The 26281-nt window shown below is 43.9% G+C and overlaps 1 protein-coding gene across 4 annotated transcripts in view; it reads right to left on the bottom strand.

The window, feature by feature from the left end:
• The window catches only part of EXOC4 (exocyst complex component 4), a 595663-nt gene that overhangs the window by 36508 nt on the left and 532874 nt on the right, over positions 1-26281 (bottom strand). For all 4 annotated transcript variants that reach the window (XM_077837141.1, XM_077837147.1, XM_077837165.1 and 1 more), the window contains exons 15-16: positions 6880-7021; positions 1662-1840 (exon numbers count right to left, since the gene is read on the bottom strand). In XM_077837141.1, the coding sequence (XP_077693267.1) occupies positions 1662-1840; positions 6880-7021 (321 nt within the window). The remainder of the gene's footprint in view (positions 1-1661; positions 1841-6879; positions 7022-26281) is intronic.

The raw sequence follows: 26281 nt of genomic DNA, 5'->3' as shown, positions 1-26281 counted from the left end.
CTGGTTTTGCTTGTAAACATGGATATATATGCCACTTCCAGAGACTAAGCACAGGAAACAACAAGATGCTATCTTTACAGAGTCATATTCTGAGCATAATTGCACTGAGATCTCTCTCCTTGCCTTAAGCAGGCTGCCAGAGTCATTCTAACACCAGAACAGTCTCATGGCAAACAACTTTAAGGTTAAATTCACCCCAGCAAAAAAGGTTTGTACAAACCGTGAACTGAGAGAATTCACACCTGAGAGAGAGCAACCGCAAGGCCTATGTATTGCTTACATTCAATGTAAATAGTCAAACTATGGATAAAGAAGTGACCGGGCTGTGAGTTGGCTCTCTGGAGAGACAGAAATTTCACCCTATGCGCCAAAGTAGCTCACAAATGGTTCACCAGGCTTTGTGTAGGGTCCATTGCTATGAGGTGAATTTCCCTCTTTTTGAACACAAATGGTCGGACTTACACAGCGAGACAGCTCTTTTCCATGGGATGGTGTTATCACAGCCTGCCACAATATCAGAAAGGTTAGAGATACCAAAGACCTGTTCCAGTCTGTAGTCCATCCTTCTGCCAGTGAAGGTCTGTGCCTGGCAGAGTCCTTCATTATATATGTATTTGATAGTCTAGTGCTTTGACTGGTGTGGTTTCAAACATCTCTGTCCAGCCCAGGGGATTTGTGTACTAAGCAAATAGCTATTAATGGTGGGAAGAAATGGGGGTTGGGGAACTTTACGGATCTTCAAAACTTCTACTAGGGGATTCAAATGGCATGGAATCTAGGGAGAACCAGCACTGTAAAACCCTGTTTTTGCGCCCCCTTTTTCTGTCCAGCACATCACATCAGACACTTGATGTGATTCACAGTACTTTTCCTGACCTTGTACAATCTGTTGAATAAAACGATGCACCTTATGGCTACCCAGGCCTTTAGAATGGTGTGTTAAAGCCACAGAATATAGATGAGATTAACTGAAACATGATTTAGATTCTTAAAGATGTTTAAATAATTAGAGCAGCTGAAATTCTCCCAATTTAATGTTAGAAACAGAACAGTATTAGGTCCTAACAGGGACCACTCCATAACATATTGTAACACCAACAGACAGCGGCTGTCAGCAAGCAGGATCAAACCTGGGACCTCTGGAGCTAAATGCATGAGCCTCTACTGCATGAGCTAAAAGCCACATGGCCCTTAGCTAATGATGCAGAGCAGACCGATTAATCTCTCAGTGGTCTTGGTGCTACTAGAGGGGACAGAACACCACATCCAGGAGGTGTGCGGGCCACAGTAGCTATGTTTGTAATATATAAACACTCCTACATGGCTTTCCTGATGAAGATCCTTGCTGCATGTACTTAATTTTATATTTCCCCCATTCAGTCTGAGCCCATTCCTCACAGTTTATGGATATACACGAAGGAGTGGCATGGAGGCAGCAGGGCTGCCATCTGCCTGCACAGGTCTCCTCATCAATCCGGAGCAGATGGCAACCATTCTGCAGTCAGTCTTAACCAAACAAGAAGGTTTTCATCTTCAGGCTGAGAAAGACCAATGATTGCCAGGCTGATCCATACCGCAGATAGTTTTAACGCTGATGAGCATATCCCCAGCCCCCACCTTCCTCCCAGCACATCAACTGAGCACACTGGCAAATGCCTGACCTTCAAAGATATACTGGAACTTGTGCTGCTGGAGGCTGGCACTCATAGCTTCCTCAACGGCACTGATGTCTTTATTTAGCCGCACCACAAGGGGGTCATAATCCATACTTTCCACGTTGGCCACTATGGCATAATTCCCTTGTTTAGCCAGTGGGATCAGATAATGGAAGCAATGAACTCTAGAAGACAGAAGGCAGAGAGTCACTACAGAGAGAAACACAGTAAGACGTTAACGTTTGCCCCAATGAGATACTGACCTTACTGAACATGGCTTTGGCTGGGAAAAATAACGACAACGGGTTTTATTTTCTCATGTACCCAGACCCAGTGAGAAGAAAAATAAGTTTTCCCTCCTTTAAAAAATGTGCTCAGGATGAATTTACCTGGATGGATGGACAGCTGCATATCCTGAAGTCCTCTCAGGGTGGTCCAGTTGCCACTGAGGCCAATGGGAGACTCTCCCCTTTAACGGGAGCTGCATCAAGTCCTCTGTGACGCACACAGCAGACGCAGCAACAGGCAGCAGAACCACCACCATGATTCGGAGGGGCTACATTAAGCCGCCACGGCCTTTCAGCTGAAACTGCTAACAAGGGTGACAATTCCGGTGGCATTTCTCTGTGGTAAAAACTCTTCTCTGGAGCTAGACTGCGACCCAAAAGTTCATTCCATGTAAATCACTGAGTAATCCCCAGATAGCCGTCACTTTTGACCCTTACTGACCTAAGCTGGCTTTGAACCAGTGGCCTAGCAGAGAAAGGCTCTTTATTTCATTACTGCTTCCCTGAAACTGTCCAAGGTCCCCAGTTCTTCAGTAATTTAAGTGTACTGGCTGATCCCAAATAGAACTGATTGGCAATATTTTGTTAACAATGTGAAAAGGGACTGAGACTGCTACAAAAGTGAAATAGAAAAACAGGCTTTTTTCCCCCTTCAGAGCACTGACATGTTTGTTCTGACCTCAGTATGACTTTGGCATTAAGGTTTTCTGAAAACATTGCTGATTGCACAGCAGGAAGGTTGATTTTTATAAAGTGCATATTTAGGAGGTTGCAGTGGTAGGAGATCGCTGCTGAACACACTGGAAGGCCTCCTGAAGGTAGATCTTTTATTTAAGGAAACTGCCTGATAGAGGTGACATTATGAGCGTGCCCTGTATAAAGTGACAGTTGAATATTTTCCTTTTAAAGTTCAAATAGGTGAATAATAATAATAATCATAAAACCTGGGCTGGTGACTTTTACTTCCCAATATATCTACCGCTCAGCATGTCATTTTGCTGCATTCACAGACAAGCACAAAGGTAGTCAAGCACAGAAGAATCCCTAGCACAGAGCTGGCCCAGCTGACTCCATTCTATCACTCCCTGGCCCAACCAGTGAAAGGGTTGTGTTGTGTGGGGATGGGAGGGAATGTGACTGAAGTGCCCTGTCCTCTGGTGATCCCCACTACCAAAACATCCCCAAAGGGGCCCTTACAAACTAGTACAATTCAGACCAGCCCTGAGGTGTCTCTAACTTGCACAGGGTTCCAGTTGCCCATAGGTGGGGTGGGGCAGAAAGCTTGTGGCTAAGCCTTCCTTGTGCCCACCTCTATACACCAAGCACTGCTCCTGAGCATTCAGCCAATAATCTTCTGTTACTTTCTATAGGAGGGTACAAATAACCTACAGAAAAAAAAATATATTTTCTGTTACATTCTGTCCTGAACAGGAAGGATGGAGCTGTAGTTAAGGCAGAAGACAGGGAGTCAGATGACTTGGATTTTAGTCCCAGCTCTGCCCCAGACTTTGAGGGTGAAGGAGGGCAAGTCATACGGTCTCTCTGTGCCTCCATGGCCTCCTCTGTAAAACTGGGTTAATAATATTTCCTGGCCTCTGAGAACTGGTATGAGGCTAAATAAATGTTTTAAAAGCACTTTATGATCCTCAAGCAGAACCAAAGAAGTGCAAAGCACCATTATTATTTTTAAATGGGATAACGGTTAATGACCTGTGAATCTCAACGGGTTTGGTTTAGATAAGCAGCTACAAATTTGAGGGCCAAATTCTGATCCTACCTATGCTGCTGTAAACCCAGAGTAAATTCACTGACTTAAGTAGAGTTACATTGGCTTTACAGTGGTCCCTGGATCATTTTCCCACATGGTTCCAGAGAGCTGTGAGGCCCAACTAGTCAAACTCCGTAGTGTGACTGCATCTGGCAAAATCTGGAAGCGAACAGAGAACCTGAGGAGGGGAGAAAGCAGAGAGGAACTGATGCTTTGGCATAAAACCCTGCCTGGTTGTTCGCTTGCACCCTCCTTGAAACGGAGCCGGTGCTGATAAATTCCAATGCACCTCCATGAAGATGTGCCATGAAGGCTCGTTTAAAGAACAGACTTTTGTGAATGAAAACACACTGCATTATACAGCTGGACAATTACATGAATTCTGGGAGCTCACATAGTAATTTCAGAGAATCCCGCTATTCACAGCCACCAAAGTGATGGCTATTTTTTCTGGTGTTACTGCAGGTGGTTGCATAACAGAGTGTGATTAATAGGGGGGAACTCTCACAGAGACTGGGTGTTTACTGGTCATTAGCACACCTTCCCTTCTCTCCCTTCCACTCATCCATGCAGAGGTGTGGCGCTGAAAGAGTTTCTGAAGTGGGGGTGCTGAGCTGCACTCCCCCCACCCTCCTTACCCCTGTCCATGCCCTTTGGAGCTGGGGTTGGCAGCCGGGACCCTGAGTGGGACCCACGGCTGAGCGGGACCTGGGACTGGTGGTCAAGCGGGACCCAGGAAGCAGCGGGCCTGGTGGCCAGGACCCTGGGCAGCAGGGGCACAGGGCTGGGCACAAAACCTAGGGGTGCTGCAGCACCCCGCACCACTACTTCCCATGCCTATGATGCAGAGCATTACACAACTGGCTTGGTGTATCTGCAGCATCAGATTGCGGCCATCAGTAGAGGCAGGATGCCAGACTAGATGGGGAATGGTCTGCTTCAGACATACGAACATAAGAACGGCCACACTGGGTCAGACCAAAGGTCCATCTAGCCCAGTATCCTGTCTTCTGACAGTGCCCAATGCCAGGTGCCCCAGAGGGAATGAACAAAACAGGTAATCATCAAGTGATCTATCCCTGTCGCCCATTCCCAGCTTCTGGCAAACAGAGGCTAGGGACACCATCCCAGCCCATCCTGGCTAATAGTCATTGATGGACCTATCCTCCATGAACTTATCTAGTTCTTTTTTGAACCCCGTTATAGGCTTGGCAAAGAGTTCCACAAGTTGTGAGTTGTGTGAAGAAATACTTCCTTTTGTTTGTTTTAAACCTGGCGCCTATTAAGACAAACCCTGAACTCCTGAATTGCATGTCACACTTGCCACTACTCAAAACTCAGCTGCCTGGTGCAACAGAAAACTACAGAGGGTTTTTGTAGAGAAGCCCATTCGCTCTGGTCCATTTACAACAGCAGTTGTAGAGTTAATTTTGGTGTCACCCAGTACTATACCTAAACTGGAAAAATGTTCTATTTCAATAACTTAACTATCTGTACCTTAAAATCCTTCAAGTCCCAGTTCTTCTGAGATGCCTACAATACAGTGTCCAACTGAGAATGGAGAGTAGGTTGAGAGGCTACTGACAGTACATGATGTGAATTTATTTATTTTTAAAAACTATGTAATGTAAATATAAATACTGGGACAGATCCTTCGCTGGTATAAATTGGCATAGCTTAAATGGAGTTACACCAGTTTACACTGGTACAGGATATAGCCCAGAATCTGTCACAACAGAACAAACTGCTGGTCCATCAAATCTCATACCCTGCCACTGGCATGAGCTTAAACCTGATGCCTTAGAGAAAGGCAAATACCAGCTATAGTACACCTGGCTCATATTGTGCGTAAGGGAACAATTCCTTCCCAACCCCCATACCAATCAGCTGATGGCCTGAAGCCATAGATTTGATTATCTTGATCTTTGCATTTGTAACCACATGTCATAAAATTATCCAGCCCTTTAAAAAAAATCAAGGCAGTGCCCTCATCCTTCTCCAATTGTATTATCCTTTCAACAGTTAGAAACAATAGTTTCCCATTTGGAATCCAGAGCACAGCAGATGATAAACATAAAAAAGCCTTCAAAGAAAGTAGCGCAAAAGAGCATTCTTTTGGAGGTTCATACGGAAAAGATCCCAGAAAAATAATTCTTCCTGGTGATGTTTCTAACACACAAGGAGACACTGGAAAATAATTTTTTTCTGTTTAAACAAAAAATTCTTCCCTAATTTTTCCATTTCTCTTCTAGAACCCCATTGAAATCAGGAGATTTAAGCTTGTGAAATTTGAGAGGATTCACTAAACACTGTCAGGTTCACTTATAGGATGGGGGACCCTATCCTGCAAAGGAGTGACTCTGAGAAGGACTTTCAGGTCATGGTACATAATCAACTAAACTTGAGATCCCACTACGACACTGTGGTCAAATGGGCAAATGTGATCTTTGAATATATAACCAGCAGAATATTGAATAGGAGATTACATTATCTCTCTACTTAGCACTGGTGTCTTCACTACTGGAATACTATGTCCAGTTCTGGTTTCACAATTCAGGAAGGATGTTGACAAATTAGAGAGGGTTCAACTTCAGAGAAGAGCCATGAGAACGATTAAAGGATTGGAAAAAATGCCTTATAGTGATAGACTCAAGGAGCTCAATCTACGTAGTTTAACAATGAGAAGGTTAACGGGTGATTTGATCACAGTCTATAAATACCTACACGGGGAACAAATATTTGATAATTGGCTCTTCAGTCTGGCAGACAAAGGTATAACAAGATCCAGTGGCTGGAAGTTGAAGCTAGACAAATTCAGACTGGAAATAAGGCACATATTTTCAATACTGAGGGTTATTAACCATTGAAAAAAAATTCCCAAAGGTTGTGGTAGATTTTCTATCACTACAATTTTAAAATCAAGATCAGATGGGTTTCTAAAATATATACTGTAGTTGAAACAGGAATTAATTCAGAGAAGTTCTATGGCTTGGGAAATCAGACTAGATGATTACAATGGTCCCTTCAGGTTTTATGATCTATGATCACATCTCTCTCATTGAGAGTAGGGCACCTACTAGAAGAAGAAGCTAAGCTAATTACTAAAGTTTTAATAGTAGCCTTAACCTCAAAAAGTTTACATTCTAGATTCAGAGGTTCTATGCCATACCTGACTTCCAAATGCAGAACCAGCAAGCAGCGGTCAGCCATCTCTTGGAAGGACTTGGCCAATTCGCTCAGCGTTTGCATGATCTGTTCTGACACCGGTGGGAGGTCCATATTTGCATGGCTGTCCTGACCAGATGATGGCGCTGATATAGATGTGTGTGAGAGAGAGAGAGTGTCTACGTATTAACAGTTGGTAATATATTTAATCAAACAGCTGTGTTTTAGCAACCATGTCATTTATTTCCACCGTATGCACACGCATTCTCACAGGTTTAGCTAAGCAATGATGTCTAAGATCCTGGAGTATATGAAGCAACAAACTGTTTCTGCAATTGATTAAACTCCAAAGTAAAGCTGAGGCGTTTAATCAAGCACCAAAATCATTTGCTTGCAAGTATATTGCAGCACAATGGAGGTTTCTGCTCCTGGAAGACAAGGGAACATTTACAGCCAGTCCATCTCTCAGGGTACATCTACACAGCGGCCAGGAGGGTGATTCCCAACTTGGGTTGACATACATGCACTAGCTCTGCTTGAGCTAGTGCATGTAAGTTTATCCAAGCTAGCAATTAAAAATAGCAGCGTGGCTGCAGAGGCATGTGCAGTAACTCAGGCCAAAGGATGTACCTAAGGGGACAGGTGGGATTGTGCACATGGTGCTGGTCCAAGCTGCCCCGTGGCGCTGTGGCCACACTGCTATATTTAATGCACTAGCTCGAGCACCCACATTAGGTTTTGGGCCTTTTGTCCTTACCTGTCTTGGGGGTGGAATCTTGCAGTTCTTCCACTCTGATACTTGGGGTCACTATCCCATGTACACCAACCATTTACCACTAGGGTAACCAGATGTCCCGATTTTATAGGTACAGTCCCGATATTTGGGGCTTTTTTTTTAATATGGGCTCCTATTACCCCCCACCCCGTCCCGATTTTGCACACTTGCTGTCTGGTCACCCTGTTTACCACCTGCAGGTCTGACTGGGTTTCGGGCACTGCATTGCTTTCCTTTGGGAACCTGTGACCAGTCTATAGTGACCAACAGCCTTCTTAAAACAAAGTATGTTTAGGTAATAGTAGGAATGAAGCATTAGTGAGAAAAACCGGATTTTAAAACAAATCACTTGTGCACATATCTTATCTTACCTACTGTCCCATAATGGCCACCCAGCCAGGCCTAGCTTCTCCAGACACCCCTCAGGGCTCCTGGGTCTGAGTTTCTCTCAGTCTGGCTCCCTCCAGCATCCCTGCGAGAATGTCCTTATAAATCCTGCAAGGCTTCTTTGTCCCCAGCCCCTTTTACAAGTGTTGGTGGGCTTTGCCCCTCCCTGGTAAAACCAACTCTGTAGGCTGCTGGGGGACCAAGCCAGAGTCATCAGAGCCAAGAGTGCCGGCACTGTCCCTTAAGCACTCATAGGCAGAAGCTGATTAAGCGACCACCTTGAGCCATCTCTTTCCTGACTAACCCATTCCAGATGGCCACCTATTGGGAAGTCCTTAATCAAAGATATTCATATAGAAACCACCATGACAGAGCCAGGCCGGCATACAGTCTTAAAGTATTTCTGTTTGTCACACCCCTCGTTCCCGGAACACTAAACCATGCTACCTTTCAGAGGAGTGTGTCAATTAGTATCGTAGGCTTTGTCTGCACTAAGACCTAGGGGTGCAATTCCCCTGCTCGGATACATATACTCATGGTAGCTCGATGTGAATATAAATAGCAGTGTAGCCACAGTAACGCGGGCAGTGGCAGCGAGTACAAACCCGCCTGAACACAGTGGGTATATACTTGGCATGGCTCAGCTGCCTGGCCCACGCTACCTTGGCTACAGTATTATTTATACCCCTGCTAGCTCTCATTGGGCTACCATGAGTATACGCCCACGAGCAGGGAAATCACACCCCTAGGCAGCAGCAATAAAAGGCTCTTCTTTGTCCTTCAGTAGACCAACCACTAGTGAAAGAAATCACACAGACACACTGCTTGGGAAAGAAGGCATGAGTGCTAGAGTCACCAAGGGCTTAGTGAAAAGACGGGGGGGACTGATTCATTTAAAGTCTTCTATTGCCATGTAACAAAAAAAAAAAAAAAAAAACCTTCACAAAATGAATCTACTCTAGTTCTTAAGCTTCTTCATAAAATTAAAAGAGCCCCTGAAAATGTATTCTGTAAAGAAAGCAAGTACATGAAAAATCGCTAAAAACGTCAAATGATCATTTGCAAGTAAAAGAGATCAAGATAAACACAGAAGACAGCAGCAAAATTAAAAAGAAATTAGCAACAGCATAACGAAAAGGACTGCACAAAGCACGCAACCATCTACTTTTAGTGTAAGCGACAGCAAAAGAAAAATGTGCACATAGTGAAACAGCATCAAAATGGGGTGTCTCTGGGAAGATTGCTTTATGAACTCTCCTCTCAGCTCAATGAAATTTATGAAGTCTTTTTACCGAGGAGACAGTCGTGAGTAAAGAAAGTCAGAGCCCAGGAAGCAAAGACAAGTGACAGTAATTAACTAGCTCCTAAATGTCAAAGGGAAAAACACAAGGAAGTAACCCTGATGGCATCTGCTCACGGTGATGCAGACAAGGCTGGAAAGTGTGCACATAACACACCCACCCACTAATCTTTACAAGCAAAATATAGCATATTTATATATGCAGCTCAATATACTCTTTGAAGTTTTAATCAGCTGGCCTGCTAAGTCCCTATCTCAGTATAAGCACGTTAATAGGTGATTCCAGGAAGGGTTTGGAAAGACAAGTTAATGCTTTTCCATTTAGGACCCAACCCAGTAACCTGCTGAGTACTCTCAATTGTCATTCATTTCAATGGGGGAGGGGTGCTCCCTGGATCTTGCAGGATCAGGTCTGAGGTTATTTATTTCATCACAGTTTTAGTCAGAAAGTCTCTCTCCCTCCCTCCTGTGACCATGCACAACTCTCTTCAAAGGGGTAAAAAACCCACAATTTTCCATTCAATTTAGAATAAAATATTCCTTAAATCCCATGGGAAAAGCTCTTGGATTCAGCTGCTCCCTGAGTCACGGAGCTGCGCCCGGGGTATTATAAGTGGAAGAATCATTTTCCTTTAATCAGCTGAAGGTGATGGTGGGGCAGCAAGCTACCTAAGAAACCAGAATGGCCTGTTGCAGCTCGCTCTGCTAGTGCCTTGTTAGAGGGCAGGGAGATGGATGGCCGTGTCATCTGAAATACAAGACTCAGCTAATTTCCCTTGCAGTGGTTTTTTTTGTGTGCACAGCTCTTCAATTAATTTGCAGCAGTTTAAGTAAAGACAGAATTACATTTGGTGCTGGTGGGGAGATGGGAATGGGACAATCTGCTCTTTATTTAAATCAAATGTGGAAAAGTCAATTTGGGCGGCTCATTACACCAGGCCGGGGGGGCGGTGGGTTGGAAGGCCGGGGGGGGAGGGGGACCGACACCCAAAATGGTAGTTGCTGCTCTCAGAGGCTGTAGATCGATTCCTCCCATTTTAAGTCAAGTACTGCACTGCAGTGAGAGGCGGGTTTGGATTTCTACAGCTGGACAGTCCTTCCTGAAGACGTCTCTTTTTTCCTTGCCACAAGGGGAGGAAGACATTAATACAAGACGAACAATCAAATTAGATTAAATCTGCAAAAAAGCTATGTAAAATTATGAGATTTTTATCACAAAAATGATCCAGACCCTGGACCACAAAGAGATTAAGTGACATGCCCAAGGTTGCACAATAAGCTTATGATAGAGCAAGACACAGAATGAAGATTTCTTAAGCCCCAGCCTAGTGCCTTAACCACAAGAACATCCCCTTCCTTCCAGAATCCAGGTCTCTATAGCAGAATCTATTCCAGCTTGGCCTCCTTCCATTACAACAGGGTCTTAAGATATACTGTTTTGCATTTTCTCCAGCACGGTGTGCAAACAACTTGTCAATGCAAGTACCTTCCTTCCTCTTCCTCGTCTTGTGACTGGTGGAATAGTTAGTTCAGCAGCTGAGAGCCAGCCACTGAGCAGATCCCCTGCTCCCTCAGGTCTTGCTCTAGGTACCAGTAACTCCATCATCCCGTACATCCTCAGCAAATGTGTTCATGGAAAGCGGGTGGGGTAAGAGATACCCAGGGCACTGAGGGCCTTAAAGGTCCTGATCAGAGTCTTTAAATAGGATCTGGTATAGGAGAAGGAACCAGTGCAGCTTACAGAGCACAGGCTGATGAGCTTGTGGGCCTGTGGTAAATGTCACCCAATGGCAGGTGAACCCCACGCTGCCTTTTGGGGACAGTGCATAGGAGTGCTCTTCCAGAAATGCAATAGGAGATGCATTAGCAGGCTGGGCAGGCATCCATTTCTTCTGCTACTTGGTGGCACCTACAAGGAATCTTGGCCAGATGGTTAGTTTTCTCATTCAGCCAAAAGTCAGACCTGCTGCTCAACTAAATCACCCAGGATTTTTAAATACTGTCCAGCAATGTGACTGCTAAGCAGTAAGTAACCAAATTTCATTTGTCTGAACTGGGTTGGGTTGTCTTGCTGGCCAAGAGGATTTTCCCTAGCCTGCTTCGGGTGCTGCCAAAACAGAGAGAAAAACAAAGAGAAGAAATGTTTCATTACACCAAACTTAAGAAAAATAAATCCAGTATGCTGGTTGTCACCAATGATTTCAATCATTTTGTAATTCAAAGCGATGCTGGTGCCTCTTGAAACACTGTGCCTTGTAAATCGATGGATGTAAATTACAAGTCCTCGGGAACATTAAATATAACCTGCAATGTTCCTCATATACAAACCTATGTAACCAATCAACACCTACATTGCAAGCGCTCTGCCCGCTTCCTGCTTGATCAGAATGACTACTAGCGGATTTGAATGATTTAACAGCATTGGGGAGCAAATCAGTTTGGGATTATAGGTTCTGATTTAGCTGCTGCACAATCTAACCCTGTGAAGTAAATCTGGCGGGTGCATGCATGCGTGTTTTCATCTATTAGATAAAATGTATTTATATAAATAAATGGCTTCTGTTTGCATTTCAAAGGGGAGCTTGGCTGCCAGTGGGTACAGAGCACCCACTAATTTTTCCCCGGGTGTACTCCAGCCCTGGAGCAACGTGACTAACATCTGTCACATATTGTTCTTTTACCCTCTCCCCAGGGGTGAAGCATATATAGTGCAGTATTTTGTTTGGAGCTTTTTTATATGTCACATTAGAGGAGGCAAGGACAAAAAATGTGCACTTAGAGGTCTACGATGGTCCTTAGCTGCTACGGGAGTTCACTCCACAATCCTGGGGCCAGCAAGACTTACTCATTGTCAGATGAAAACAACAAATCACTACGAAGTGCTAACTACAAATAAACGCACGAGGAAGGATACTCTTGTGGTTACTGCTTTGGACTAGACCTCTGGAGGCCCGGGTTCAGTTTGTGGCTCTGCAACAGACTTCCTGTGTGACCCTGGGCAAGTCACTGAATCTCTTTGTGCTCCAAGTCACCATCTGTAAAAAAGTGCTAATATTTCCTTTGCATGCCATGGCTATGTAGAGTGTGAGCTTTCTGAGTCAAGGAATGTCTCTCACTGTGTTTGTAGCTTCTAGCACAGTGGGACTGGTGTTGATCTCACTTGGGGCCTCTGGGCACTCGTGTAATAAAAATAAATAAGAATAAACGGTATTTGACAGAAAATGCCTTGTAAGGAGTGGGAAGAAATCAGACAGACTAGCAAATGTTTGCTTTCTAACGAAGCAAACAGGTGGAGCACACGCAAGTATGTACAATGGGTATGTGTCAGATCCAACATCAAGGATTTATTTCAAGTAGATTTCTTAGGGGGAGGCAAACATCAGGAGACCTCTATGTTTTGAAGCCAGTGACAGTACAGTCAAGAGAGGTCTTTTTACAATATCACAATTAACAACGCCATCCTTCTTTCAATTAAGCCTCAGATCTTCAAGCCCTTTGTCAGTCTGGGTACAGACTTGGGTACAGGAAAGAAACGGCCCTGGGTGATGTTGGTACATGATTGCTTCCTGGGGATGGATGAAGAACAGGCATCCATGCTGATGCTCTCCTTGCGCTGCATTCCTAGAGTGGGATGTAGGGCAACAGCTCATCATCCAAAGGTGCTGTAATATGGAGTTCCACAAAGTTAGGTTGTCTCCCCTTCTATTCAACCTGTACGGGGCCTTTGGGAGGGACTATTAAGTGGCACATTCTGTGGAGTTTTCAGCATGCTGATGTTCCTCAGATCTAATTCTCTATCTCACCCGAACAAGTCAGGAATCAACCCCAAACATACAAAATTAAAAAGCCTACATAACCAATAAGAAATGCAAAGTTTATCAACTTAAATGATTTTCTCTCTGTGAGAATAACAGCTGGGACACTGCTCTCAAACAATTCTTTTCTTCTTGTGCTTACGCATTTTTCCTTCCACTTTGCTCTCTTGCAGTTGTTGCAATGCAGTCTGGATCTAATTTAGAGTGTAAACTCCAAGAAGCAGGGACTTTGTCTTTTTATCTTCTTGCAGAGGGCTATGTACACTTGTGGCACTTATGCTTATGCTCAAATAAATAAACAAATAAATAAGCTTATGCTCAAATAAATTGGTTAGTCTCTAAGGTGCCACAAGTACTCCTTTTCTTTTGTGGCACTAAAGAAATAATAAACAACAACTGTATGCAAGCCATATGTCCACTTAGACATATGTCCTCGAGAGGTCATCTAGTCCAGTCCCCTGCACTCCTGGCAGGACTAAGTATTATCTTGACCATTCCTGACAGGTGTTTGTCTAACCTGCTCTTAAAAATCTCCAATGATGGAGACTCCACAACCTCCCTGGGCAATTTATTCCAGTGCTTAACCAGCCTGACAGTTAGGAAGTTTTTCCTAACATCCAACCTAAACCTCCCTTGTTGCAATTTAAGCCCATTGCTTCTTGTCCTATCCTCAGAGGTTAAGAAGAACAATTCTTCTCCCTCCTCCTTGTAACAACCTCTTATGTGCTTGAAAACTATTATCATGTCCCCTCTCAGTCTTCTCTTCTCCAGACTAAACAAACCCAATTGTTTCAATCTTCCCTCATACATCATGTTTTCTAGACCTTTAATCATTTTTGTGCTCTTCTCTGGACTCTCTCCAATTTGTCCACATCCTTCCTGAAATGTGGCGCCTAGAACTGGACGCAATACTCCAGTTAAGGCCTAATCAGTGCGGAGTAGAGCGGAAGAATTACTTCTCGTGTCTTGCTTACAACACTCCTGCATCCCAGAATGATGTCTGCTTTTTTTGCAACAGTGTTACACTGTTGACTCATATGTAGCTTGTGGTCCACTGTGACCCTTAGATCCATTTCCGCAGTACTCCTTCCTAGACAGTCATTTCCAATTTTGTATGTGATCCACTGACGATTACTCTCTGGGAACAGTTTTCCAACCAGTTTTGCACCCACCTTATAGTAGCTCAATCTAGGTTGCATTTCCCTAGTTTGTTTAGGAGAAGGTCATAAGAGACAGTATCAAAAGCTTTACTAAAGTCAAGATATATCACATCTACCACTTCCCCCCTATCCACAAGGCTTGTTGCCCTGTCAAAGAAAGCTATCAGGTTGGTTTGACACAATTTGTTTTTGACAAATTCATGCTGACAGTTACTTATCACCTTATTATCTTCTAGATGTTTGCAAATTAATTGCTTAATTATTTGATCCATTATCTTTCCAGGTACAGAAGTTGAGATGACTGGTCTGTAATTCTCTGGGTTGTCCTTATTTCCCTTTTTATAGATTGGCACTATATTTGCCCTTTTCCAAGCTTCTGGAATCTCTCCTGTCTTCCCTGACTTTTAAAAAATAATCGCTTGGACTGCTTTCTGCTGCAGCACAATTATTTGAGGCTCTAAGGTGTAGATCACTCATGGTCTCAATCTAAATTGTCCTGTTTGGCATCTTAGGGCTACATCTCTAAATAAAATATTTTGACTCTCCCAATGCCGAGGAGATATTTGGATATTGATTAGAGCTAGATGAATTTTTTTCGATAAAACTTTTTTTCACCAAAAAAAATGCAGATTTATGTCAACTGAACTATTTAACAAATTCCTGTTGCATTTTTTCAAATTAAAAAACTCCAAAAAAGTCTGAAAAAAATCAAAGCGTTTTGTTTTGACATCTTCTAAATGAAACACTTCAAAAATTTTTCAATTTGAAACGTCAATTTCATTAGAATTTTCTTTTAAAGGGTAAAAAAAGTTAAAAGCCAAATGAAACACGTCATTTCAGTTCCAACAAAACGTTTTATTTTACTCAAAACAATTGGTTTCCTACTTCTCCATTTTGCCAGAACTTTTCATTTCAGGTTGACCTGAAACAATTTTCCCCCTTGGTTTTTCAGGTTGGTCAGCTATTTGCACCGCTCTAATAGTGGGTTTTCTGTTCAGCCTGCTGTAGAGATATGGGAAATTGTGAGCTAAATCCAGATTTGGATTATGGCACCCCCCATTCATAGTTAGGGGTGTTTAGACTGAGAGTTTGAGACTACTTTACACAGGCATGACTACTCTACAACTACTTGTCTAAAAAACTTGTCTTCCTGCTGACCACTGTTTCCATCTTGTCCTGAAAAAGCAATAAAAGAAACCCCCCAACTGACAAAAGTTAAGCTCTGCAGGTCAGTGCTCTGGCTTTCACTTCCGGGGACCTGGGTAAGGACATCTGTAGAAAGATTATTTAGTTCATCTTCTTAGTCCGCGACCCTGCAAACACTCATACGTGTATGTAGCTTTACTCAGTTCACTTGTCCCATTGACTTAATTGGGACAACTCATGTGAGTAAAGTTCCATATGTGTACGTTTGCCTGATCTTTAATGTGCAGTTGCTCAAAGGAACAGGCGGAGAGGGAACATACTTTTGAACATTTCAGCCACCATTCTTGCTGTGGGTCAGGCTTGAGTTTCATTGGCCAAAGCAATTTGGGGCCCAAGTGCGGAACAGCAGGGATGCTGCAGGTCAGGTCTTAGGTTCCTTGGTGCAGCAATTGTTGCAGGTATGGAGCTTGCACAGAACCTTGAGGACCTGGTTTAAGCACCCTGCACAGTAGGCCAAGCCTTGTTCAAGTTAGCACTATGACTCCCTATGCTGTCGTGAGCATCAAATGCAGACATCATCTCTGGACCCAAAGAGTTGCTCTGCTTCTCCAGTCTGTGCAAGGCTCCAGGAATATTTAACACACGCGTGCAAAAAGAACAAGGGACTGAGAATGACTAACCCAGATTTATCGAGAGAAAAATGAAGTGAAGAGCATGGAGTCCGGCAAAAATAAAAAGGCACTTCTTTCCTGCACGAGAGGAGGAATTTTAAGGGCCAGGCCTGGATCTCACAAATAAAAGATCAGTGTAGGATGAGATTTTCTAAGTGCTCTGCATTGGTCAAACTCAGCCCTTACTGAAATCAATGGCAAAACTCCCCTTGACTTCAATGGCAGCAAAGTTAGCCCAACACTGAGTGCCTTGAAAATCTCACAATTTGTGAGTGAATTAAATACTCAGACAAAGTCCATACAGGGCAAAGGAGGCAGCATGTTCAGCCTTTGAATGGGGAACATGTAATTGGCCTACTCTGAAACCTGTCATTAACAACAGTGTCCATCTAGCTAATTAAGGAACAACATCCAGTCCTCAGCCAGAGGGGACCATGACCATAATGAAAGATCTTCCAGATAACTATGGGACTCTGGGGTGAAGATCCTTGGAGCCCCTAATGGCATGTGCAGGGAAAGAGAAGTGAAGTACAGAAAGTGCGAAGAGCAATGGAAGCTATGAGCTTCCTCTCATAAATCTGTGTTTCTAACTACAGGTTAAAACTAAAGCAAGGGAGGAGAGAGGAAGGCCAGCCAAGCTGAAAAAGCATCCCAAACTCATTTGAGATGAGTAGTGATAAGCTGGCCGGGCTGCAGCCCCCATCAGTTCAGTAAACACTAATGATGAGAAGAGTGCAGACTGTCACTGGTGATAAAGAGCCAGCTAAACACTCTATTAGTTTTCCATTTTGCGAATTAATGTTCTTTATGGCGTGTGTACACTCGCCGGCTAATGAATTGTCTCGTTAGAACTGCCTGTGGTGCTCCTCGGCTGCCTCTGCTGGCAGGCATAAATTTCACATGGAAATTAGCACTTTTAAAAAGGCAATAATTCCTTTAAAAGTGGTTTGTTTTCCATTAGTTTCTGCAAACACACTGCCTTGAGAAAGGGATTATCAGGGAAAAACACACCTCGGAGTTTGAAGGGGAGGGAAGGAATAAGAGAGAAGCAGAACATCCTAGCCCTGGGGTAGTGCAATCCATTGAAGGAGAAGATACCCTCAGACTCACTGGACATTTTTTGAATCAGAGCTCCTGGTAGAGGATGGAAAGAAACAAATTCCTGTTCTAAACAGAAATGAACCTAATGGCATACAGAGTAGGTTTTCTTCACTGGAAAAAGCCCCCCATACCTTATCTGCTCCTGCAGTACATGGATTTTTATAGTTCTAGGGTTTGGACATGCAAGACTCCCATTGCGCAAGCCCGTTTGCTCTTCTAGTGCATCCCTAGGCTAAGATGCACTTTGCATTCTAACTCCCCTGTTTTCAGTCACTTATACTATCATTTCCTGCCACTCCCCCCAAAAAGTTTCCTCTTGGCCTGAATTCTCTCATGTTCGGCTCAGAGATGAATTGGTTTGGAAAGCTTAACAAAAAATCCATTCAGCCGCTACTGAGTTATCGAAGGCATTTTTCACCTGTTAAATGTTCAACACCCTCCTTCGTGTACGCTTGGCTAGCTCAAAAACAGATGCAGGCTTCACCTGGCTAATTCACACCAAAGACTAGGGTTGAAATCCTGGCTTCATTTAAATCAATGGCAAAACTCCCATTGACTTTACTAGAGCCAGGATTTCCCGGAAGAGCTCCTTCCTTCCCTCACTGAACTCAATAGGAGTTTTGTCATTGATTTCAATGTGAAGCAGAGATGAGGCTCCATTGAGGGTTGTCAAAATTTGTGAACAAATGCACAAAAGTGATTTAGAAAAACAAAGCCCAAGGCTACTGCTTTATAAAATGCACCTTGCTCATTTAGTTTACGAAGGGTACTTTAGTTTTAGTTGTTTATAGCAGTACTTCATAGCATTCAGAGTAAACGTACTATATGTTTAATAAAATTAATGAAATTTCAGTAGTATCTAACCAACTGACAGCACTATCATCTCTGCCATGAAATCTTCGTTAAGAAGTGGAGTAAGAATATTGGGTATTTTGAGAGAGTTAAAGGATTTGTGAACATGTGAATTTTAGCAAGATTCAGTTGTATGCTGTCTCGGTGAATTGCACTAGATACATAAAGAGACAGGTACCGGACCCGCATGCCACTTCAATTCCAGTCCTGATCTTCTAAATGCTTACTACAGAGCATAGCATTCACTACTGGGAGCAGTTTCCACTGCCATCAATGAGACCACACTTTGTAGTGAGCACTGTTTGCAAGATCTGGCCCCAAGCAGGATACAAGACAGTAACAGATGACAAACAAGGGGGTTGGGACCAGAAGAATGAGGACTACAACAGCAAGAGATAATGAAGATAAAAAGAGATGCTTTAGTTACATACACATCTTATTGATTTATTGCTTCCTCTTTAGAGTGTATGCGATTTTGGACATAGTAGTTCGATTTATTTATTTAAAAGTTACTAAATTAGTTTGAGAGAGCTATGTCCATGAAGGTGGTAGGAATGGTGGAAAGGAGATCAGTGTTGGACGACAAACTGAAAGTAATGAGTCTTTCCAGGAATGATCTGGAGAAGGAGGGAGACTGAGGTGTATGTAGGGCTTCTGTTTTGGGGGGTTTATTAATTTCATTTTTTGAGGGGGTTATTTTCAGCAATTTTCAAGTTTTATATAGATGTCCAAAAATCCAGGTGTTTTGGGGCTTTGTCTTTGTATATACTGTAATGAGCAATGCACATTATATCGTTATATATTATAGATATTACTGATTAAGTAGAATATATTGTAATGTGTAATCTTTTTGTAAAGTCTCTTAGTGAGCTTTAATGTAGTACTCTTTCAGACAGCACTGTGTTAAAGCACACTAAGGAATCTTTAGTGCACCCCAGCAGGGTCTACACAGACAAATTAATGAGCAACATGTTAGTGTGCTTTAGAAATCACACTCCTGTACTCAGCATTACTGCTCTGTGTAGACAAGCCCTTGGATACAAGTAACCATTTCTGGTATTGTTGTTCTTTTTTCTTTAATTGTGGTGTTTTATCAGTGTTCATCAGTTAAAATCCAAAACCAGAAGCCCTATATGAATGCTACAGAGAAGCAGGGAGGATATTCCAGGCCTAGGCGGCAAAATGGGACGAGGCAAAGTACCACCCATTGGAAAGGAAACAGGGGGAGTTACAAGGTCTTCACTAGGTCAGAAAAGATTATGATGCCCCAGATTTATAAGGAGCAGTGCAGGCCCAACGTCACAGGCTGACGACTTTGCCACCAGCACGAACTGGAATTAAAGCAGAGTTTACAGTTTTTTGTTTTCCCAATTCTCACGAATATAAAGCATGTGCACCCAGTTTTACTGCATCAACACTATGAAATGACGCTTTGCTGACAATGGCTATTATCAACGGGTCCTCCTGGATCCCCACAACTGGGTTTGAAAACTGTTTTGACCCATCTACACCAGCAGTTAAATTGTTTCCAACACCAAATGAAGGAGGGTCAGGTGGACTAGCTGCTGCTGATCTTTAACACGAATGAGCCATTTTACTAGTAACCGACGGACAACTGAGCCTTATGCATGGATTGAACTGGATGGAGTGCATCAGTGGGGAAGAGGCTCCCATATGGTGCAGTCCTTGAAGCTGGTGCCATGAAGATTGGACTTGCATTCCTGGGGTCACTGACAAGGAATCTTTATGGGAAGACTGTTTGATTGCGCTGCTAATTAGGTCACTTCTTTACGTGACAATCCCCTGTGCTTCAGGGGGTGAGGGGGAGGAAAGAAACTGGAACAAGAGTAATTAGTATCATCATAACTTTAAGCTAAAAAGCTGACCCCCAAGATACCAGATCAATGCCCAGGACTGTGTGGCACAGCAGTATACATGTTGTATAAGAAGAAAAGCCATGAGCTCTGTGGATCTGGGTCAGAAAAACAACTTTCTAATCCTCTAGCCATTAAATATTTGATGCAAATGGTCAAGGGGGTGATGGCACTATCTGCTAATCTACAAGGGCAGTTTCTGCACAGAAGTATCAAGAAAGAGTGTTAGGGCACTGAATGAGGAGGGAAGATTGCTCTCAAAAAAAGAATATCAGGACCTGGCTAACACAGCTGGCTGGAGATTGGGTGCCCGATTCCCACTGGTCCAGAAAAGCAATGAGTCACTTGTATTACGAATGCCATAGAACGACATGTGCCAAACATTTATGCAGTCAGATGCCAATGGCCAAAAGTTCTTCCGCAAAGAACAGCCACAGCCAGAATAAGTGACTGTGTTAAAATGCCCCTTTTCTCCTGATAATAGCTCATCTTAATTAATTAGCCTCTTACAGTTTGTATGGCAACTTCCACCTTCTCTGTGTGTGTATATATAGATAGATAGATAGATAGATAGAGATAGATATCTTCTTACTATATGTTCCATTCTATGCATCCAATGAAGTGAGCTGTAGCCCACGAAACCTTATGCTCTAATAAATTTGTTAGTCTCTAAGGTGCCACACATACTCCTGTTCTCCTTCCCACTCAGTGTATCTGCTCCCTTCATGCATGTCAAATATTGCCTGCTGACTTTACTGTCACAGACAAGTTTTCACTGCTTTTAGTCCTGCAGAGCTAAATCAGTTATGGGAGAACCAGCTGGATTCTAGCCCATCAACCAAACGGTCAGTTCAAATCTGCTGTTGGAGGTTCACATCCATAGCTTGGTTTTCGGATCCCCAGGTAATTTTGTAGTGCTGGCAGTTAGAAAAAAAATCCCTGTTTGATCCTTTAAATCCCTGTTTGGTCCAAAGCCCAGTGAGACAGAAAGCATCCAGAGCCCTGTAGGGCTGTTTCACAGTTATGGTTCTGCTTCCACAGCACTTTGATGAAGCCTTTTGTACTGTTTAATGTTATAGGCAATACTATCTGTAACCAGTATCCAATATTTGAGCCCTCCTCCTTGAGATATGGCCTGACAGGAGTCTGCATTCTGACACCATCCTCCTTTTAGGGCTCCTACCATTGACTGTGTGAATGGCTCAAGGCAATCAAATTGTGGCCATTAAGCACACCTCATGCTCTGTGAGTCCGAATCCTGCCCAACAGCTTTCTGAGACATGTGAATTCTGCAGGGGCTCCTTTAGGAAATTTTGGGTGAGTTTTTGGCCTGGTTTATGCAGGAGGTCAGTATAGATGATCATAATGGTCCTTTCTGGCCTTCTAATCTATGAATCTTTGTGTCTTAGGGCTCCTAGCAATCATGCTTTTGCTTTGGGGGAACCTTACGTGATAGAACACACTTCCCCATGACACCTATATCACGCCCCGTTTAAAACAACTGACCTGAGTGATGGTGTGGAGGGTAGTGGTATCAACAGTGATGGAGGGAAAAGGGCATGGAGAGGCTTTCAGAGAGTGTTTGGACACGATGAGTTTAACTTATTTGTGTAATAACCAACAAGGGATGTCAGAGTGACAGGCTGAGATGTGAGATTGTCTGGAGGAAGACAAGTAGATCCCTGAGTCATCAGTGCAGATAAGGTAGCTGAAAATCTATGAGTGAACGTGATCAATCAAAGGAAGACTGGCTCAGCAAGAAGGGAGCCAAAGTGAGGACACCTGGACCCCCTATGGGTAGGTCCCTACCAAATTCACGGTCCATTTTGGTCAATTTCACGATCATAGGATTTTAAAAATAATAAATGTCATGATTTCAGCAATTTAGATTTGAAATTTCACAGTGTTGTAACTGTAGGGGTCCAGACCCAAACGGGGGCTACCTGGTGTGTGCGTCCCAAGGTTATTGTAGGGGGGTTGCAGTATTGTCGCCCTTACTTTTATGCTGCTGCAGGTGGCGCTGCCTTGGGAGCTGGGCAGCAGGCTCGGAGTGGCTGCTGCTGGCTCGGCACCCAGCTCTGAAGGCAGAGCCGCCTCCAGGAGCAGCGCAGAAGAAAGGATGGCATGGTATGGTATTGCCACCCTTACTTCTGCGCTGCTGCCTTCAGAGCTCGGCCCTTGGCCAGCAGCTGCCACTCTCCGGCCACCCAGCTCCCAAGGCATCAGAGCAGAAGGAAGGGTGGCATGGTCTGGCATGGCCACCCTTACTTCTGCGCTGCTGCTGGCAGGGGGCTGCTGTCAGAGCTGGGTGCCTGGCCAGCAGGCGCCGCTCTCCGGTCACCCAGCTCCGAAGGCAGCGCAGAAATAAGGGTGGCAATGCCACAAGCCTTCCTACAATAACCTGGCAATCCCTCCCCTCCCCTGCAACCTCCTTTTGGGTCAGGACCCCCAGTTTGAGCAATGTTAGTCTCCCCTATGAAATCTGTACAGTATTGGGTAAAAGTAGAGAAAAGATCAGATTTCACAGTCCGAAATGCGTTTTTCACGGCTGCGAGTTTGGTAGGGCCCTACCTATGGGCAGTGGAAGAGGAGGAGTATGTGAGGCCATAAAAGTTATGAAGAGAAGAAACAGAGGACAGCCTTGTGAAAGCCGAGAATGGATAAAAAGTTGAGAAGGAGGGGTTTTGACCCAGCTTTTAGTATATATAGTAAGTGTACCATTAACTTTTTAAGTATCCTGACTTGAGCTGAGGAGTGGAATGGATAATGGAAGACGGCGAGACTGCTTATGTTGCTAAAAAGGAAAACTCTCATTTAGTCCAAGTTATGTCTAAGCAACAGGAATTCATCAGAGAATACAAGCACTCAAAATTCAGCACTTTAAGCTAATGGTAGATGTTTCGCATTAAGAGGAGATTTACAGCATTTTCTGTTAAAAAATCCACATTTATTGCACTAATGGAGCAGAGACATTTGTTAAGTCCTCCTGTTGCTGTTGGAGGTCAGACAGACATTTTGTACTCTTTCATTATTCTGGCTTTTAAATAAAGTTATCTATTAATAAAAAGTCTCTAAGGAAAAAAAAAAGGTCCCAGTGAATAATTGATTCAGTGAGATGTGTTACAAGTTCAGCAATGGACAAAATAAGCTCCATCTTGGGGGAAATATACCCACATTTAAGAGCTTAATTCAGTTAATTTGAAACGTTTGGGTTAAACATAAAGACCCATCTCAGCAGAGCAGTGCAGGCTGACGATAAAGAGAAAGGCATCAATTCTAACACTTCATCGGGCTTGATTTTCATTCATACTAAGGTTCCTTTACACCACCCTGCCAGCATCAAGGTGCCCTAAAGTGGGCGTAAAGCATGTGCCCATTTACACTGGAAGAGTGGTATAAATGAGCTTTATAGTGTCACTTTTTAAGGACATCCCTTTGTCAGTGATGAAGGGTGCTTTCCTTTAACAGTCACAGCTCTCTGCTTAGGCAATAGTAGGTATATAGCAATTTGCAAAAAGAAGGCTAACACCCTGCGCTGTAAGTGGTCCAGCTTAGTCGAGACACTGTAGTAGCCTTACTCCGCAAGCTTTGCATAGTGCTTTGAGATCTATGGATGGAAACTGCTAAGTAGTGTTAATAAGACTGTGCCCCATTGACAGACCCCTGCAATACCTAAGTACAGTATCTGGGAAACCTCCGGTACATTAACATTTTATTTCTACTTTGGAGTAAATTTTGTGCTCATAAAAGGTGCTGTCTGAAGCCTGCACACATCTACATAACAATTGGAGACAGCATCTTCCTCATACTGCCCTACCAATATGCCTCCAGTTCTGGAGTGATTGCCTCTGGTAGGAGGAAGATCACCTGACCTGGAGAGCCCTCACATAGGGGAAAGGGACAGGTCCATCTAAATGGCCTAATCACTCCTGGGTTGCTCTGTAAAGACGCTGACACCCTTGCTGGCAAACCTAATCAGATAGTCACCTTTGTTATGTGGATTCCTGTTCACTGCAAACTGTCCTGGGAACCACCAACTCCTCACACAGGGGTTTCCAAGGGATGTGCTGAGTGGCTCTTACATTTTAATAAGGGTCAAGTTCTGCACTGATTCACATCCCAGTTTAAGCCCGACATAATTAGGACCCAAAAAATAAATCGACTCCCGGCTTTATATCACCAGAAAACAAACTCCAAAAACTTTGACTAAATGATTCGGATACAACTGATAAAAAGAGCAAAACATGACAGTGGTGAGTATTATAGTGCTATGAGAAAATCTGCTGGATTCCAAAGTAAAATGGATGAGAGCAATGAACTATGAGGCTGTGTAGACAGAAGCCAGGGTGGTGCGCTGGTTCCATGACATTAGGTGTAACTTCAGACTGTCCAGATGGGTGAGACAGGAATCAGGAACAAAAAGGGAAATATTTTCTCAAGAGGAATAAGAGGCAGAAGAGGAGGCTGTGCTCACCTGCAGGCAATTATCATAATCAAGCCCTAATTACATGTGCATTGGCAGAAAGATATAGTCAGTGGAAGGATTCAGCATCCTTTGGTGGAGATGCTCCTCCATCTCCAGCTGACTAGGGCTAAGGAATCTCCTCTTTTCCAAGAGGGAGAAAAAGCTGCAAGGTGATGCCCTTCTTGGAAAGAAGCTGATACTTCAGCAAATGCAAGCCCCTTCTGTGTATGTATGTGTGTGTGTGTGTGGGGGGGAATGTTTCCACAGCATGATGCTATACCTTCCATTAAAATCTCACGTGTGGTTAGCTTGGCCAAACACAGTAATTAGCTTCACGTCTAATACAAAACACTGCACTGCAAGGTTCACCTATTCCAATAAGCAATTACAAACCACATCTCTGAAACGGCAAGCGTGTAGTTGAGGGAGTGTGCTTTCTGAAATGAGTTTGTTCTTGACAGCTGGGAGTTTGGAAATGTTTTTGTGGTTAGTGGCGTAGCTAGTGCAGCCTCTGGGCAGGGAGAGGTGCAGCCTTCGGGTGGGGCAAAGCCTCCAGGCAGTGTAGCCTGGCCCAGGCAGCAGTCTTCCGTAATCCAATCTACAGCAATACCAGGCTGCCCATGCTGAGCTGGAAAGTTTGACCCCAGATTTGGATCAGAACTTTTCCAGAGCTCAAAGCTGTTTTGGGCCAGACTTTTGGCGCGTTCCACTCCAGACACTGGATCAGCTGTGAAGCTGATTAAAACCAGGCTGTGGGGAAAACGTTAGGAATTTCCATTTGAATGTCTGGCTCCCTGGTTATCAAATCTCTCTCTCTGCCAATCTCCCCTGGAAACCTGCTTCTTCCCAACACCCTCCTGCCCCAGCTCCTGGGCTCTCCTTGGACTGGCCAGAACAAGAGAGGATCTCCACTTCTGCACTCCTTAGCAGGTTTGCAGCTTGGGTAGACACCTGCCATAGGAGCTTGGAGCACTGCTGGAAGTACCTGCCCCAACAAGTCCACTGCCCCTTCCCCCCAACTCCTCTCCCCACAGCTCCTTCCCCCCCAAAGCTCCCACTGATCAAACTACTGCCATCTCTAAGGCTACGTCTGCCCTACAAGGTAGGGGGGAGTGATTCCCAGCTTGATCAGACATACTCGTGCTAGCTCTCCTCAAATCTGCCACTCACAACTGCCCATGCTACCTTGGAATATAGTACTATTTTTAGTGTGCTAGCTCAGATGAGAGCTAGCATCAGTGTGTGTATGTGAGCTGGGCATCACACCCCTAGCTCCTAGTGTAGACATAGCCTAAATCTCCATTATAGCAGCAGGGGCTTCCCTTTTTCCCATGCAAAGGCAGCACGGTTAACTCCACCCACAAGGAAATGAGATCCCCCAACTCCTTCTCTTTGTCTTCACTGAGTCCCAACTCTCCAGGCTCCAGCATGTGCACACAGCTGCTCCCTTCCTTATTACACATAAGAAAAAGCCCAACCTCCGTCTTAAGAAGCTCTCAGAGATACACTAGCTCCTCACATCATTCGGTTCAGAATATGCATTCTTGTTAACCAAACACTCCATGGGCTTGCTTCAGGCTCCTTGACTGTGTCTCTCTCTTCTGCAAACATGGGCCTCCTCTCTGTCCCTCTGTGTGCTCTTGCTACCGCTGCTTTCCCCTCTCTCCTTCTCACTGACTCTCCATCCCATTTCAAGCCTTTGTTGAAAGCATTGTACAGTCTCTGGGCTCTCTTCTAGTATCACTCTTTTTCTTATTATTTCTCTTTGCATTTGTGTTATTTAACTCCGTAAAGTATTTTCAAATGCATTTTTATGAGGTTTCTTGCCCTGTTTAACTGTTGTCACATTTCACTTTCTCT

Source organism: Eretmochelys imbricata, chromosome 1, assembly GCF_965152235.1.
Source record: "Eretmochelys imbricata isolate rEreImb1 chromosome 1, rEreImb1.hap1, whole genome shotgun sequence".
NCBI lineage: Eukaryota > Metazoa > Chordata > Testudines > Cheloniidae > Eretmochelys > Eretmochelys imbricata.
Note: the sequence above shows the minus strand (reverse complement) of the source record. Positions and strands in the feature narration are given on the sequence as shown.